Genomic DNA, 18,722 nt, shown 5'->3' on the forward strand with positions numbered 1-18,722 from the left:
AGCTTTCTAGGCCAGTTTGGAGGGCACTTAAGAGTCAACCACGTTGCGGTGGATCTGGGGTCACATGCACATTAGACCAGGTAAGGACAGCAGGTTTCCTTATTTTATTCTGGATTCATCTATAGAGGAACTCTGATAGCCAAGAGTATTGGAGTCATCAAACAGGCTGATCTGCCAAACAGATTGAAGAATTCTTATAACCAGCAAACCAGGAAATAAAGAGCATTGATGACCTTTCAATTTTAATCATTTTGAGTGAAATAAAGATTGGGCAGACACATGGAATTAAGGCAGAAACTGGATTATCAAGAACTTTTAAGAAAATTATATAAAAATTAATTTTAATTATTTTGAATTTCTATGGAAATTTCCATCAAAGGATAGAATGGCGGACTCTTGACTTCTCAAATTAGTTTTCAGGGCAAGACAGATTGTTCAGCAGTAATTATGGAAGAGTAAGCTATTAAATACTCAGTTACACATCTTTCAACAAGTCTGAACATTTTCAATGACTTTTAAAGAGGGGTGGTGCATAAATAATTGAAGTTTACACCAATTTATTACGGGCCAGGGTTCAAAGAACCCCACAGTGTATCATGGAGTTTACCTAACCCACAACTTTTAATAGATTTTGGTTATGGGGAGCACAAGGGCTAACTCTACAGGTGTGATACAACTCGAGATCTAAAGTACTTTTAAAAAACAAAACAATGTTTTATTATATGAACCAGTTGATATTTTATAAACACACATTAAACATCTTAGCAATTATCAACTCAAATACTCCCCCCAAAGAATACAGTACTCTATAAGTAACCCTTAATCTTTCCTAGCAACATCCATAAGACAAATACCCTCTTTAACGAAGACATCAGGTTTAAATTCTCTACTGAGAGCAGTTATCACTTTTAAAGTGATCTGAAGACATTCTTTTCAAGCAGAGATAGATCAAAATTACACCTTGTTTGGCTGGATGCAGCTCCAACTCTGAAAATGAAACTAAACACACACTGTAGCTGCCAGCTCAAAAATGAAAGTAAAAGCTGACAGACATCCCAGCTCCACCCACACTCTGACATCACTGCAGTTATTTGATAAACACCCATTTCTTAAATGTACATCCACTACAGCTATTTAGTGTGCAACCCATTTCTTAAAGGTACTCTCACATGACAAAATCATTGTGTTGATTGCATCTGCAAAGACTGCAACAGCGCACCCTGTGGTGCATGAGGATATTACGGTTGCCATTTTATAGAGTTTAACCAAGCAAATGTAGATGGCAGAATTTGCTAGCAGTTTTACACAGTAATAGGGGAAGATGTTTGCAGTTTAATCATTACAACCACAGATTGTGGGCCAGATAATACATTTCTTTATATTTCATTTGTCTAAAAGAAAGACACCGAGGTCATCTGTGAACTACAGGTCTTAAATTGCCATTTGTATGTTGTGTAGGAACTGTGGCAGCTGTAGCTGGATTGCATCCTGGTCAATGCATCATCAAAGTTAATGGGATCAACGTGAGCAAAGAGAGTCATGCAAGTGTGATTGCACATGTCACAGCATGTCGGAAATACAAACGCCCTTCACAGGTAAGTCATTGTTTCTTCTTTTGGTTTCTAGCAAACATATTTATACATTAAAAAAACATTTATTGTCAGCTGAGAATACTGGTTCAGCGACATTTAATATGCACCTTTGTAGTTTGCTTTATATTTTGGGAAAGATGAGAATTGTTTCAAGTTTTATGTCTGTGTGGGCCACACAAGCACTGGATGATGAAGGTTTGGGAGCCCATGCAAAGTTTAAATCCACATGTCGATGAGTAAATTTCTGAAGTTGCTGCTACTATTAAACTTTGTTGTTCTCATCGGGCTCTTTCCACCAATGAGAAAGCTGTGCTTAAAACAAAATGCCCCAAAAATTCAAGTAGGATAAACCGTGTGAGTAGCACCTATTTCTGGGGTTGCATTGCCAAGATCAGGCCACAAGTTCAATGTCTCAGCTTTGTTGAATAAACGTCAGACATATATTAGTAATTACTTGCTGAAACACAGCTTTCTCATTGACTGAAGTGGAATTTCACTGCAGAGACTGTCACAAAAAAAGCATCTAAATCTAATAAGCAATAACGAAAATTAAAACATTGTAGCAAAGAGGTAAATGAAGGACGCTAGTAAATATGCTGGTAGCTACTTCTACGCATTTAGGAGCATGTGATAATTTGGTAGAATTCGCTCCCATTTAAACACAATGAAAACTTAATAAAATCACAGGCATTGGATGAAATTCTGACTGCGAATAGGAAGGTCTCTTTTATTTGAGCATTGGTCACTTTAAAAAAAAAATGTTTTCATTAAAGTTTTAACATTTTATACAAAATTACAAAAAATACAAACAATAACCCTTAACCAGATGCATTCAACTGAACCCCCAGAAACAACCCTTCAACCCAAGGATCAAGATCCACCCACCCCCCCCCCCCCAACTTTTTATATCCTCCCACCACCCTCCTTTAACAGGTGACAGTGACCAACTCTCTGAAATACGATATAAACTGCTCACTGTTGACCTTCACGAGGTGCAAAAATTCCATCAAGTCCTCTAACTACGCCAAAGCACTTGGCGGCGTTGGTCGCCTCCAACCCAGTAAGACCTGCCTGTGCGTGACCAACAAGGTGAAGGCAAGGGCATCTGCTCCGCATCTGACCCAGCTCCAACACATCTGAGTCTCCAAAAATAGTCACTGAAGGACACGGCTCCAGCTCAATACTTCAGATCGCCGACATGGTGTTAAAAAGCAACCACCAAAACCCCCTCAATTTGGAAAAGAGCTAGAACATGTGTGTGTAGTGAGCAGCCCTCTCAAACAGCACTCATACCTATCTTCCACCCCCTCAAAATAGTGACTCATCCTAGCCTTAGTGAGGTGCACTCAAAACACTACTTTGAGCTGCATCAGGCTCAGTCTCGCACATAATGGCATGGCATTCACCCTCCGCAACGCCTCACTCCATGCCTCCTCCTCCAGTGGTGGTCCTAATTCCTCCACCCACTTTGCCTTTTATCTCTTCCACTGAACCCAACTCTTCCCCTAAGATCCATCTGTACCTGCCGTACGCACTGCCCTCCTCAGACCCTGCACATGAGAAAATCCTCTCCAGTAAGGACGATGGCGGCAGCACCGGAAATTCAAGAGCATCCTCTTCACAAAGCTCCGTACCTGGAGGTACCTAAACACATCCGAGCATGTCAACCCGAATGCCAATTTCAATTCCTGCAGGGTGGCACCCCCGCCTTCCAGGAATAAATCACTCGCTCTCTCCAGACCTTTCCCTTTCCATGCCCCAAATATGGTGTCCAACAGGTGGTTAGCACAAATAGGAGCAAGTCTAAAGGCAACCCTCAACCTAAAATGTGTTGGTGATGTTTCCTCCATATCCTTACTGTGGACACCACCACAGGGTTCACAGTGTACCTTGTAGGCACCAATGAAGTGGCGCTGTTACCAATGCCCCCAAACGTGTCCCTCTGCATGCCCCAGACTCCAACTGACCCCAGAGAACCCCTGGGTCCCCACACCACCCCAACACTTTCTCCACATTGGCTACCCAGTAATAATATAACATCTTTGGCAGCTTGTTCAACTTGTTTGTGTCTCTCTGAAGAACCCTCCTCCGAATCCTCAGGACCGTACCAGCCCAAATAAAGCCAGATATAAGCCACTCAACCCTTCAGAAAAAAGACTAGGGCAGGAACACCGGGAGACACTGAAATAAAAGCAGAAATCTTGGCAAGGTGTTCATCTCAACCGATTGGGCCCAGCCCGCCAAAGATAGTGGGAAGCAATCTCACCTCTGCAGGTCCAAAGAATCCCTACAGTGCAGAAGGAGGCAATTGGGCCCATCAAGTCTGCACTGATCCTCTGAAAGACCACCCTACCTAGGCCCAATCCACTGTCCTATTCCTGCAATCTCACCCTAAGGGGCAATTTACTATGGCCAATCCACCTAATCTGCACAGATTTGGACTGTGGAAGAAAACCGTAGAACCGGGAGGAATCCCACAGACACGGAGAGAAAGTGCAAATTCCACACAGACAGTCACCCAAAACTGGAATTGTACCTTGGTCCCTGGAGCTGTGAGGCAGCAGTGCTAACCACTGTGTTACCGCCTTAAATCTACTCACTAAGTTTATGTGGTTGAACCTCCGGAGCCACGCCCAATCCACAGCCACTTGGACCCCTAAATATTGAAAACTTAACGGCAACCTCCCCAGTCTGACTCCCCTCCCCAACACGCCGACCACAAAATATTCAGTCTTTCCTATGTTCAACTTGTAACTGAAGAAGGATCCGAAGGTCTGTAAAATACACATAATGTCTCCATAGATGGCCCTGGGTCCCTCACATACAGCATGAAATCATCCGCGATACCCTCTGCTCCACCACCACCCACCACCCCCAACAGTCCCACTCCGCGCATTCGGGGCCCTCAAAGCAATGGCCAACGGCTCTGTCGCCAGCGTAAACAGCAGAGGAGACATCGGACACCCTTGTCTCATCCTCTGCTGAAACCAGAAAGTCCCCAAGCTCATGTTGTTGGTAAAAATGCGTGCAAACGGGGCCACGTACAACAGCCGTACCCACGACACAAACTCTGAACCAAACCCAAACCTCTCCAATATGGCGAAGAGGTATAATAACAATCTTTAGTGTCACAAGTAGGCTTGTATTAACACTGCAATGAAGTTACTGTGAAAAGCTGCTAGTTTCCACATACCGGTGCCTGTTTCTTGTACACTGAAGGAGAATTCAGAATGTCCAATTCACCTAACAGCATGACTTTCGGGACTTGTGGGAGGAAACCGGAGCACCCGGAGGAAACCCATGCAGACACAGGGAGAACATGCAGACTCCGCACAGGCAATGACCCAAGCCGGGAATCGAATCTGAGACCCTGGAGCTGTGAAGCAACAGTGCTACCCACCCAGTGTGCTACCGTGCGACCACTCAACCCGGTTAAACATTCAATGCACAATTATATTTGGTTCTGGCCTGGCCATAGGGGTAAGCACCACATTCAACAACTGCCTCACATTGGACGACAATTTTCATCCCTTCACAAATCCTGTCTGGTCTTCCCCCACCATCTCCGGAAGGCAAAGCTCCAGCCTTAATGCTAATACCTTCACAGATAACTTGGCATCCACATTTAGCAGGTAGATTGGGCGATATGCCCCACATTCTGTTGGGTCCTTATCCTTTTTCAGGAGCAGAGAGATTTATGCCTGCCCCAGCATCTCCAGGAGGGAGCCCTGTGCCAAAGAGTCAATAAACATGCCCAGCAACAAGGGACCTAACTGGTCCGCAAACTTGTATTAAAATTCCACCGGGATCCCATCTAGCCAGTGTCTTCCCTGCCTGCATGTGCCTCAATGTACTTGAATCTCCTCTAAGCCTAGCGGTGCCTCCATATCCTCCCACAATTCCTCCCTTGCCTTGGGAAACTCCAAACCCCCCCCCCAAGAACTCCGCATTCCGCGTCCATCCTCCAGCCATTCCAACATATACGACCTCTTGGAAAAGGCGCTAAACGTTATCCTGGACGGAGACCAGCCTCCCCTCCAAACCCCTAACCTGAACAATCTCCCTGACCACCTCCTGCAGCCTTAGCTGGTGAACCAAGAGATGACTGACCTTCTCGCCATACTTGTACACCGCCACAATTGCCACATCGCCCGATCCGTGGACAGCAATCAAATTGCATTTGCAGGTTTTTCCTGCAAGCCAAAGGTCCTGGGTCAGATCCCTCACATATCTACAATCTACCCCCAGGATTTCACCCACTAATTTCTGTCATTCCTCCCTCACCTCCCCGTTCACATGAGCCTTAAACGCTATAATCTCTCTTCTCATCACTGCCTTCAGAGCCTCCCACAAAGTCAAGAGGGAGACCATCCCGTTATCATTATGCTGTACATACTGACATATGGCTCTCAAACCCTTATCAAAACCTCAGGTCCGTCAGCAGCCCTACATCTAACCGCCATCCCTTATGACCCTCCTGGCTACCTCCAGTGTCAGGTTCACCCTTGCAGGGATGGTCAGAAATAACCACTGCTAAGTACTCAGCCTTCTTCACCCAGCAAGAAGAGTCTGATTCATAATAAAATAATCAATCCTCGAATACACCTTGTGTACCGAGGAAAAAAACAACAGCTACTTCTCCCCAGGAATGCAATCTGCTACGGATCTGCCCCTCCCATCTCCTCCATAGACACAGACAATACCTTTGCCATCCCAACCGGGACAACAACTTTGTCTTGGAGTGGTCTACCTTCGCATCCAACACACAATTCAAATCACCCCAAAACCGGGACAACAACTTTGGCTTGGTGTGGACCACCTTCGGATCCAACACACAGTTCAAATCACCCTCAAAATTAATTGGTGGGTGTCCAGATCCGGTACTGTAACCAACAACCACCTCATGAACGAGACATCATCCCAATTTGGGTGTACGTACTCACTAGGACCACCAATTTACCCTCTAATATACCTTAAACCATCACAGACTGTCCCCGCTGACTTCGCCTCGAACTAAACTCTCTTTATCGGTTAGAATTGCCACCCCAGGCCTTACTGTCAAACCCCGAGTGGAACATCTGGCCCACCCAGACTTTCCGGAGCCTAGTCCGGCCCTGTATCTACAAATGGTGAAAACACCGCGTCAGCTAACAAACACTTTAAATGCGAGAAAACCCTCACCAGTTCCAAAGCCTCATGCCCACCTAAGATGACCACCAGCCCCCCCCCCCCCCGAACTGCTTGCCACCCCATCTCGCGCCCCCTACCAAAACAAATTCTAGACTCATTGAGCCTCGCCAAATTGGCCCAACAAGTTGCAGCCCCTCCCCTCACTCCACTCCCGTTCACGAGCTTACCCCTCAGTTCTAGAAATATGTCTCCCCCAGACCCCCAGGATCCTGCCCAAAAACGACATTAAATAGCTGACAACATCATCCCCCTAACCCACCGTCTCTACTCCCTTGTCCAAATCCCAGCCTCTTTTACAAGGCTCTTCTTTCACTCCAATTACTGTACCAAACCACCCGCTTTACCATCCCCCCTGACCCTGCCTCAAGAATCCCCCATCTCCCATTCGCCGCCGACCTCTAAGCAAAAGGAAGAACAAAGCATGGCAGAATATATTGCAATATTTACAACCAACCCAATGCGGCTTTCACATACACAATCCCACCAGCCACCTCGAGCCAGCACCGCTCCTTTATCCTTCATGAAGGCCTCTGCCCACTCTGGTGTGTCAAAGTAGTGATCCTTCGAGTCCATCATGACTCGCAGTCTCACTGGATCACACCCTTGTTGGAAAGTACCGCCCACCCCCTCCCCCATTGACATTCCACTGTTATCCACTCCAACCTGCTGGGTTGGAACACAAAATCTCCCGAAAAACCAGGCAAAAGGGATCAAAATACAAGGACTGTGGCAGGAGCCACCTTTCATGCTACTTGCTCTCACATGTCGTCACCGGAAGTCCAGCACCGGTCACCAGTAGAATGCAACTGCCATGGAACTTTGAAATAAATACACATTTTTATCCAAGGCTTAAAGTAATGCTCTCATAGTAATGATGTGGTTAAATAACGGCATCAATCATAGAAAATATGGCCTGGTTTATATTTGGTAAATTAGTTGCAACAGTTAGTAATTTTGATTTTGTTAGATTTCCAATTGGGGAATCCAACTATTCTATTAACATATAAAGGTTTTGAATGTTGTCAGCACACAAACACAATTTCACTGAAAATTGCAGAAACTAGCACTGCTGCATGTGGATGCCAAGTTAGTCACAAAGGTATTACCACATCCATAGAACCCCTACAGTGCAGAAGGAGGCCATTCGGCCCACAGAGTCTGCACCGACCTTACCAAGATCACCCTACCTTGGCCCACTCCCCTACCCTATCCCCGTAACCCCACCTAGCCTACATATCTTTGGACCCAAGGGACAATTTAGCACGGCCAATCCATCTAACCTTTGGGTTGTGGGAGGAAACCAGAGCACCAGGAGGAAACGCATGCAGACACGGGGAGAAAATGCAAGCTCCACACAGACAGTCACCCAAGGCCAGTATCAAACCTGGGTCCCTGGCGCTGTGAGGCAGTACTGCTAACCACTGTGCCACCGTGCAGCCCATATGGTTGAAGAATGAGAGAAAGCCAAGAATGGGATGTCAAAATGCACAAAAATTGCAGGCAGAATATTGTGGAGGCAATGGAAATCTTGGCCCCTAGCTAGACAGTGGGTGAGAGCCCTGCAGCACCTTTTTTAGGAAAGGCCTGTCATATCTTATGCTTCTCAAGTTGATGCTGGGTCCCTCAGTCAGTCACTGGGTGGGTGCCTTTGATCAAAGACTGGTCCCCTATCCCCCAGGAGCCCATAAGTAAACACAACAGGACTTGCTTGTTGTACTTCACTTATGGTGAGCCCCTCACCTACAGCTGGATTAATACTAGCAGCAGCAGGATGAAGCCCTTAAATGGGTAATAATTCTCCACTTAATGGCCTTAATTGGCAGTGCGGCAGAAAGTCTGTCCATGAGCCATCCCACCATGGATTCAATCAGGGTGGAGGTGTAAGACAGCAGGGGCTCACTGGTCAACCTCTCACCTGATCAAATGCCCATGTTAACAAATCTGCCGCGCCAAGGTCACAAGATTCTGCCCTCCATCTGAGAAACAGGTTATTTTGCCTACCCAATCATGTGGGTGTTAACTCTTCACATGAGTTAAGACATAGTTAGCCACCCTGTTCCCAAACCTCTTCTTCTTTGTCTTCCAATCCAATCTAATCTTGAATTGTTGACATTGTTTCTGATTTAACCACAATCATTTAATCTTACACTTCCCGTCCATCTAACCGAAAACAGCCCACTTCTAATTGTTTTTTAAAGCAATTCCTGGGGGTTCCTTTGACAAGGTCAGCATTCATTGCCCAGAGCATATTGGCCTGAGTTTCTTGAATTACTGAAGTCCGTAATAAGAATATACTCCCAGAAAAATGTTGGGTTGGGTTTTCCAATGTAACCAGTGGATAATATACACTGCATCCAGGGTATATCGATGATGGCTGTGTAGCCATGTGGATGAGGCGATGATCAAGCACCAAACATCTTGACTATTATTGCAGTTGCTCCAATCCAAGCCTTCCAGCTTCTTCCTGACTTGGACCTTGAAGTTGGTGGAGAGACTTTGGGAGTCAGAAGATAAGCCATTTACGACAGAATACCCAACTATGAAATTTATGTAGCTCATCCAGTTGCGTTTCCCGCCAATGGTGACCCCCAGAGGATGTTCATAGTGGACGATTCAGGAATTGTAATGCCATTCAATGCCAAGATCAGGTAGTTAAGCTACCTTGTGTTGGAAATGGTCATTGCCTGGCACTTGTGTAACATGGATGTTACTGCCATTTAGCAGTCCAAGCTTTGATGTTGTCCAGGTCTTGATGTATGTGGGCACGAACTGCTTCGTTATCTGATGAATTATGATGTACTCATTGGTAAATATTCACAGTTCTAGCCTTCTGTCAAGGAGAAGGTCATTAATGAAGGAGGTGAAGATGGTTGGACTCAGGACATTGCTCTGAGGAGCGCTTAATTACTGCCTTGGGATGATTGATCTCTAATAACCACAATCATCTTCTGTTTTGCCAGGGATTATCCAATCACCGGAGAGTTTTTCTGCTGATCCACATTGATATCAGTCTTACTAGTTTCTTGAACTTAGACAAGTTCTTAAGCATTGGAGTTTCCTTTTCTTTTGGGCATGTATAGAGGTTAAGTGCTTTAAATATCACATCTAATATTACACACAAGTTGTGCCTAACTGTTAAAGTAATGTATGAAATTAACATCATAGACTCCTTGATCTAGGGGCTGGTTTAGCTCTCTGGGCTAAATCCCTGGCTTTTAAAGCAGACCAAGCAGGCCAGCAGCACGGTTCGATTCCCGTACTAGCCTCCCCGGATAGGCGCCGGAATATGGCGACTAGGGGCTTTTCACAGTAACTTCATTGAAGCCTACTCGTGACAATAAGCGATTTTCATTTTTTTTTCATCAACATGAGCAACTCTGAACCTCCTTGTTTTAATTGTATGAAACAGCAATGACAACAACCTTTATTCATATAATGCCCTTAATATATAAAACGTCCCGCAATGCTTCACAGTGCACTTTGGCTTGCAGTCAGCCTGATTATCATCCTTTGACCTCAGTTCCAGAAACCATGATTAAAATTATTCTCCATTCAAATGGATAAATGATCATATCAATGTACAATAGTGTTGCTGGAATATACTTTTGGTTATATTTGAACTGACTTTAAAAAGCTAATTACAACGTGATTTTATGGGACTGAACTAAAACCCCAATTCTAGCTAAAACACTGGATTAGAGCACAACTATTTGCACTTGATAAAGCTGTGAGGAAATATTACTGCACCTCTCGAGTGATAACACTGACCAGTACACAGCAATTGTATTAAAACAAACTTTAATTTGAACACAGAATTAAACACATTGGCAACAAAGACATAGATTTACAGTTAGTAGTTATAACATCTTAACATCTTTCCTGAAACCTGCTTCTACATTCCAATTAAGCAACCCATATATTTCAAATACTACTTATGTGGAAAGTTGAGAACAAGGTTTTACTTGTTTATCTTAGTGCAGAGTCCTTGGAGAAAGAAACCTTTGTTTTAGGACCAAGCTCAAGCTTAGCGCCCTGAAGCAACTACTTTGTTCAGACAGACCTGAACCCTCCCATTAGATACACCAGCTTCACTCAAAGTACACAGCATCCTTTTGTTTCATGTTACAAGACGGGGCTTGATTTGTTTAGCCAGTTTAGCTCAAACTGTTACAACATTACATTAGCTCTCTATCTGCAAACAGGTAAAATGATCACACCTCTATCGGACATACTGTTTGTCAGCATTTTAACTTGGGTCTTAATAATATTACTGTAAATGTACAAACTATAAAGTATGACATTTCTCATATTAATCGAAATATAATATATATTTTATATATTTCTTTGTCCCAAACATTTTCCACACCAGAATACAGCTGCAAGTTACAAAAAAGAAAATATGCAGATTTAATTTTCACTCTGACTTGGCAGCTCCACCCACATCCTCGTTCTTCTAATTTTCTCATCTTGTAACAGTAAATTAATTATGTGGTGTGGAATGAAATTGATAAAATTAATTGTTGTTGCATTATATTTCTATTTTGGTTATGCAGCAAGACTCCATTCAGTGGGTATATAATAATACTGAAAGTGGCCAGGAGGAGCTACAGAAAATCAATTTAAAGCCCCCAGTCCCAGGAGGAAGCGATAGTGACATACAAGATGGATTTAATGAAGGTATGTCAGAGTTCAATATTATGTGAGGTTGATACTTTAAAGACACACTGGATTCCAATCTGCATTAGGTTGCGTCTTTTTTCTTTGCAATTGAGCAAGGTCAGTTAGGGAGAAACAGTGAGTTAGGGAGAAACAGTGAGTTAGGGAGAAACAGTGAGTTAGGGAGATACAGTGAGTTAGGGAGAAACAGTGAGTTAGGGAGATACAGTGAGTTAGGGAGATACAGTGAGTTAGGGAGATACAGTGAGTTAGGGAGATACAGTGAGTTAGGGAGATACAGTGAGTTAGGGAGAAACAGTGAGTTAGGGAGATACAGTGAGTTAGGGAGAAACAGTGAGTTAGGGAGATACAGTGAGTTAGGGAGATACAGTGAGTTAGGGAGATACAGTGAGTTAGGGAGATACAGTGAGTTAGGGAGAAACAGTGAGTTAGGGAGAAACAGTGAGTTAGGGAGATACAGTGAGTTAGGGCAAAACAGTGAGTTAGGGAGATACAGTGAGTTAGGGAGATACAGTGAGTTAGGGAGACACAGTGAGTTAGGGAGATACAGTGAGTTACGGAGATACAGTGAGTTAGGGAGATACAGTGAGTTAGGGAGATACAGTGAGTTAGGGAGAAACAGTGAGTTAGGGAGATACAGTGAGTTAGGAAGATACAGTGAGTTAGGGAGATACAGTGAGTTAGGGAGACACAGTGAGTTAGGGAGACACAGTGAGTTAGGGAGACACAGTGAGTTAGGGAGATACAGTCAGTTAGGGAGATACAGTGAGTTAGGGAGATACAGTGAGTTAGGGAGATACAGTGAGTTAGGGAGAAACAGTGAGTTAGGGAGATACAGTGAGTTAGGGAGATACAGTCAGTTAGGGAGATACAGTGAGTTAGGGAGACACAGTGAGTTAGGGAGAAACAGTGAGTTAGGGAGAAACAGTGAGTTAGTAGAAACTGAGTTAGGGAGAAACAGTGAGTTAGGGAGAAACAGTCAGTTAGGGATATACAGTGAGTTAGGGAGATACAGTGAGTTAGGGAGATACAGTGAGTTAGGGAGATACAGTGAGTTAGGCAGATACAGTGAGTTAGGGAGATACAGTGAGTTAGGCAGATACAGTGAGTTAGGGAGATACAGTGAGTTAGGGAGATACAGTGAGTTAGGGAGATACAGTGAGTTAGGGAGATACAGTGAGTTAGGGAGAAACAGTGAGTTAGGGAGATACAGTGAGTTAGGGAGACACAGTGAGTTAGGGAGATACAGTGAGTTAGGGAGATACAGTGAGTTAGGGAGAAACAGTGAGTTAGGGAGATACAGTGAGTTAGGGAGAAACAGTGAGTTAGGGAGATACAGTGAGTTAGGGATATACAGTGAGTTAGGGAGATACAGTGAGTTAGGGAGATACAGTGAGTTAGGGAGATACAGTGAGTTAGGCCGATACAGTGAGTTAGGGAGATACAGTGAGTTAGGCAGATACAGTGAGTTAGGGAGAAACAGTGAGTTAGGGAGATACAGTGAGTTAGGGAGATACAGTGAGTTAGGGAGATACAGTGAGTTAGGGAGAAACAGTGAGTTAGGGAGATACAGTGAGTTAGGGAGATACAGTGAGTTAGGGAGAAACAGTGAGTTAGGCCGATACAGTGAGTTAGGGAGATACAGTGAGTTAGGGATATACAGTGAGTTAGGGAGATACAGTGAGTTAGGGAGATACAGTGAGTTAGGAAGATACAGTGAGTTAGGCCGATACAGTGAGTTAGGGAGATACAGTGAGTTAGGGAGATACAGTGAGTTAGGGAGAAACAGTGAGTTAGGCAGATACAGTGAGTTAGGGAGATACAGTGAGTTAGGGAGATACAGTGAGTTAGGGAGATACAGTGAGTTAGGGAGATACAGTGAGTTAGGGAGAAACAGTGAGTTAGGGAGATACAGTGAGTTAGGGAGATACAGTGAGTTAGGGAGATACAGTGAGTTAGGGAGAAACAGTGAGTTAGGGAGAAACAGTGAGTTAGGGAGACACAGTGAGTTAGGGAGATACAGTGAGTTAGGGAGACACAGTGAGTTAGGGAGATACAGTGAGTTAGGGAGATACAGTGAGTTAGGGAGACACAGTGAGTTAGGGAGACACAGTGAGTTAGGGAGAAACAGTGAGTTAGGGAGATACAGTGAGTTAGGGAGAAACAGTGAGTTAGGGAGATACAGTGAGTTAGGGAGACACAGTGAGTTAGGGAGACACAGTGAGTTAGGGAGACACAGTGAGTTAGGGAGAAACAGTGAGTTAGGGAGATACAGTGAGTTAGGGAGATACAGTGAGTTAGGGAGAAACAGTGAGTTAGGCAGATACAGTGAGTTAGGGAGATACAGTGAGTTAGGGAGATACAGTGAGTTAGGGAGAAACAGTGAGTTAGGCCGATACAGTGAGTTAGGGAGATACAGTGAGTTAGGGAGATACAGTGAGTTAGGAAGATACAGTGAGTTAGGGAGATACAGTGAGTTAGGCCGATACAGTGAGTTAGGGAGATACTGTGAGTTAGGGAGATACAGTGAGTTATGGAGAAACAGTGAGTTAGGCAGATACAGTGAGTTAGGGAGATACAGTGAGTTAGGGAGAAACAGTGAGTTAGGGAGACACAGTGAGTTAGGGAGATACAGTGAGTTAGGGAGATACAGTGAGTTAGGGAGATACAGTGAGTTAGGGAGATACAGTGAGTTAGGCCGATACAGTGAGTTAGGGAGATACTGTGAGTTAGGGAGATACAGTGAGTTATGGAGAAACAGTGAGTTAGGCAGATACAGTGAGTTAGGGAGATACAGTGAGTTAGGGAGAAACAGTGAGTTAGGGAGACACAGTGAGTTAGGGAGATACAGTGAGTTAGGGAGATACAGTGAGTTAGGGAGATACAGTGAGTTAGGGAGATACAGTGAGTTAGGGAGATACAGTGAGTTAGGGAGATACAGTGAGTTAGGGAGACACAGTGAGTTAGGGAGATACAGTGAGTTAGGGCAAAATAGTGAGTCAGGGAGATACAGTGAGTTAGGGAGATACAGTGAGTTAGGGATATACAGTGAGTTAGGGAGAAACAGTGAGTTAGGGAGATACAGTGAGTTAGGGAGATACAGTGAGTTAGGGAGAAACAGTGAGTTAGGCAGATACAGTGAGTTAGGGAGAAACAGTGAGTTAGGGAGATACAGTGAGTTAGGGAGAAACAGTGAGTTAGGGAGATACAGTGAGTTAGGGAGATACAGTGAGTTAGGGAGATACAGTGAGTTAGGGAGAAACAGTGAGTTAGGCAGATACAGTGAGTTAGGGAGATACAGTGAGTTAGGGAGATACAGTGAGTTGGGGAGAAACAGTGAGTTAGGGAGATACAGTGAGTTAGGGAGGTTCAGTGAGTTAGGGAGAAACAGTGAGTTAGGGAGAAACAGTGAGTTAGGGAGATACAGTGAGTTAGGGAGATACAGTGAGTTAGGGAGAAACAGTGAGTTAGGGAGATACAGTGAGTTAGGGATATACAGTGAGTTAGGGAGACACAGTGAGTTAGGGAGACACAGTGAGTTAGGGAGATACAGTGAGTTAGGGAGATACAGTGAGTTAGGGAGACACAGTGAGTTAGGGAGATACAGTGAGTTAGGGAGACACAGTGAGTTAGGGAGATACAGTGAGTTAGGGAGATACAGTGAGTTAGGGAGATACAGTGAGTTAGGGAGATACAGTGAGTTAGGGAGAAACAGTGAGTTAGGGAGAAACAGTGAGTTAGGGAGATACAGTGAGTTAGGGAGATACAGTGAGTTAGGGAGATACAGTGAGTTAGGGAGATACAGTGAGTTAGGGAGACACAGTGAGTTAGGGAGATACAGTGAGTTAGGCCGATACAGTGAGTTAGGGAGAAACAGTGAGTTAGGGAGATACAGTGAGTTAGGGAGATACAGTGAGTTAGGGAGATACAGTGAGTTAGGGAGATACAGTGAGTTAGGGAGATACAGTGAGTTAGGGAGATACAGTGAGTTAGGGAGATACAGTGAGTTAGGGAGATACAGTGAGTTAGGGAGATACAGTGAGTTAGGGAGAAACAGTGAGTTAGGGAGATACAGTGAGTCAGGGAGAAACAGTGAGTTAGGCCGATACAGTGAGTTAGGGAGATACAGTGAGTTAGGGAGATACAGTGAGTTAGGGAGATACAGTGAGTTAGGGAGATACAGTGTGTTAGGGAGATACAGTGAGTTAGGGAGAAACAGTGAGTTAGGGAGACACAGTGAGTTAGGGAGAAACAGTCAGTTAGGGAGATACAGTGAGTTAGGGAGATACAGTGAGTTAGGGAGAAACAGTGAGTTAGGGAGATACAGTGAGTTAGGGAGACACAGTGAGTTAGGGAGATACAGTGAGTTAGGGAGAAACAGTGAGTTAGGGAGATACAGTGAGTTAGGGAGATACAGTGAGTTAGGGAGACACAGTGAGTTAGGGAGATACAGTGAGTTAGGGAGAAACAGTGAGTTAGGGAGATACAGTGAGTTAGGGAGATACAGTGAGTTAGGGAGATACAGTGGGTCAGGGAGATACAGTGAGTTAGGGAGAAACAGTGAGTTAGGGAGAAACAGTGAGTTAGGGAGATACAGTGAGTTAGGGAGAAACAGTGAGTTAGGGAGATACAGTGAGTTAGGGAGATACAGTGAGTTAGGGAGACACAGTGAGTTAGGGAGATACAGTGAGTTAGGGAGAAACAGTGAGTTAGGGAGATACAGTGAGTTAGGGAGATACAGTGAGTTAGGGAGATACAGTGGGTTAGGGAGATACAGTGAGTTAGGGAGAAACAGTGAGTTAGGGAGAAACAGTGAGTTAGGGAGATACAGTGAGTTAGGGAGAAACAGTGAGATAGGGAGATACAGTGAGTTAGGCCGATACAGTGAGTTAGGGAGATACAGTGAGTTAGGGAGATACAGTGAGTTAGGGAGATACAGTGAGTTAGGGAGACACAGTGAGTTAGGGAGATACAGTGAGTTAGGGAGAAACAGTGAGTTAGGGAGATACAGTGAGTTAGGCCGATACAGTGAATTAGGGAGATACAGTGAGTTAGGGAGATACAGTGAGTTAGGGAGATACAGTGAGTTAGGGAGACACAGTGAGTTAGGGAGACACAGTGAGTTAGGGAGATACAGTGAGTTAGGGAGAAACAGTGAGTTAGGGAGATACAGTGAGTTAGGGAGATACAGTGAGTTAGGGAGAAACAGTGAGTTAGGGAGATACAGTCAGTTAGGGAGATACAGTGAGTTAGGGAGATACAGTGAGTTAGGGAGATACAGTGAGTTAGGGAGATACAGTGAGTTAGGGAGAAACAGTGAGTTAGGGAGATACAGTGAGTTAGGAAGATACAGTGAGTTAGGGACATACAGTGAGTTAGGGAGACACAGTGAGTTAGGGAGACACAGTGAGTTAGGGAGATACAGTGAATTAGGGAGATACAGTGAGTTAGGGAGACACAGTGAGTTAGGGAGATACAGTGAGTTAGGGAGATACAGTGAGTTAGGGAGATACAGTGAGTTAGGGAGACACAGTGAGTTAGGGAGATACAGTGAGTTAGGGAGAAACAGTGAGTTAGGGAGATACAGTGAGTTAGGGAGAAACAGTGAGTTAGGGAGATACAGTGAGTTAGGGAGATACAGTGAGTTAGGGAGATACAGTGAGTTCGGGAGATACAGTGAGTTAGGGAGACACAGTGAGTTAGGGAGATACAGTGAGTTAGGGAGATACAGTGAGTTAGGGAGATACAGTGAGTTAGGGAGATACAGTGAGTTAGGGAGAAACAGTGAGTTAGGGAGATACAGTGAGTTAGGGAGATACAGTGAGTTAGGGAGATACAGTGAGTTAGGGAGATACAGTGAGTTAGGGAGATACAGTGAGTTAGGGAGAAACAGTGAGTTAGGGAGATACAGTGAGTTAGGGAGATACAGTGAGTTAGGGAGATACAGTGAGTTAGGGAGACACAGTGAGTTAGGGAGATACAGTGAGTTAGGGAGATACAGTGAGTTAGGGAGATACAGTGAGTTAGGGAGATACAGTGAGTTAGGGAGATACAGTGAGTTAGGGAGAAACAGTGAGTTAGGGAGATACAGTGAGTTAGGGAGATACAGTGAGTTAGGGAGATACAGTGAGTTAGGGAGATACAGTGAGTTAGGGAGATACAGTGAGTTAGGGAGAAACAGTGAGTTAGGGAGATACAGTGAGTTAGGGAGATACAGTGAGTTAGGGAGAAACAGTGAGTCAGGGAGATACAGTGAGTTAGGGAGATACAGTGAGTTAGGGAGATACAGTGAGTTAGGGAGATGCAGTGAGTTAGGGAGATACAGTGAGTTAGGGAGATACAGTGAGTTAGGCCGATACAGTGAGTTAGGGAGATACTGTGAGTTAGGGAGATACAGTGAGTTATGGAGAAACAGTGAGTTAGGCAGATACAGTGAGTTAGGGAGATACAGTGAGTTAGGGAGAAACAGTGAGTTAGGGAGACACAGTGAGTTAGGGAGATACAGTGAGTTAGGGAGATACAGTGAGTTAGGGAGATACAGTGAGTTAGGGAGATACAGTGAGTTAGGGAGAAACAGTGAGTTAGGGAGATACAGTGAGTTAGGGAGACACAGTGAGTTAGGGAGATACAGTGAGTTAGGGAGATACAGTGAGTTAGGGCAAAATAGTGAGTCAGGGAGATACAGTGAGTTAGGGAGATACAGTGAGTTAGGGAGATACAGTGAGTTAGGGAGAAACAGTGAGGTACAGTGAGTTGGAGAGATGCAATAAGTTTGTGAAAATCAGTGAGGTACAGTGAGTTGGAGAGATGCAATAAGTTTGTGAAAATCAGTGAGGTACAGTGAGTGAGGGAGGTATAGTGAGTTAGAGAAATACAGTGAGGTACAGTAAGTTGGAGAGATGCAGTGAGTGAGTGAAATACAGTGAGTTAGGGGAAACAATGAGTTAGGCGACAGTTCGGCAGATACAGTGATTTAGGGATATACACTAATCTTAGTGTAATACGGTGAGATTTATTGAGTAGGGAGGTACAGTGAGTTGGGAAGATTCAGTGAATTAGTGAAATACAATGAAGTAAAGTGAATTAGGGAGATTCAGTGAGTACAGTGACTTTAGGTAAAGATGACAGCAATTTTGTGTACAGAAAGTTTCCCCAGACTCAATGAGATGAAACCCATGCAAGAGACAGAGCATTCCTTTCACTTCCAAGGCCTTAACACCTCTGCAAAGTTCTCTCAAAAAGTATCACACAGGAACCAATCAC

At 44.4% G+C, this 18,722-nt stretch overlaps 1 protein-coding gene across 1 annotated transcript in view; it reads left to right on the forward strand.

Annotated features, from left to right (window-relative positions):
• Positions 1–18,722, forward strand: part of prex2 (phosphatidylinositol-3,4,5-trisphosphate-dependent Rac exchange factor 2) — a 624,716-nt gene that overhangs the window by 280,271 nt on the left and 325,723 nt on the right. Inside the window, exons 13-14 of the mRNA XM_038808469.1 lie at positions 1,459–1,595; positions 11,336–11,459. Coding sequence (XP_038664397.1) covers positions 1,459–1,595; positions 11,336–11,459 — 261 coding nt within the window. The remainder of the gene's footprint in view (positions 1–1,458; positions 1,596–11,335; positions 11,460–18,722) is intronic.

This window comes from Scyliorhinus canicula, chromosome 10 (assembly GCF_902713615.1).
Source record: "Scyliorhinus canicula chromosome 10, sScyCan1.1, whole genome shotgun sequence".
NCBI lineage: Eukaryota > Metazoa > Chordata > Chondrichthyes > Carcharhiniformes > Scyliorhinidae > Scyliorhinus > Scyliorhinus canicula.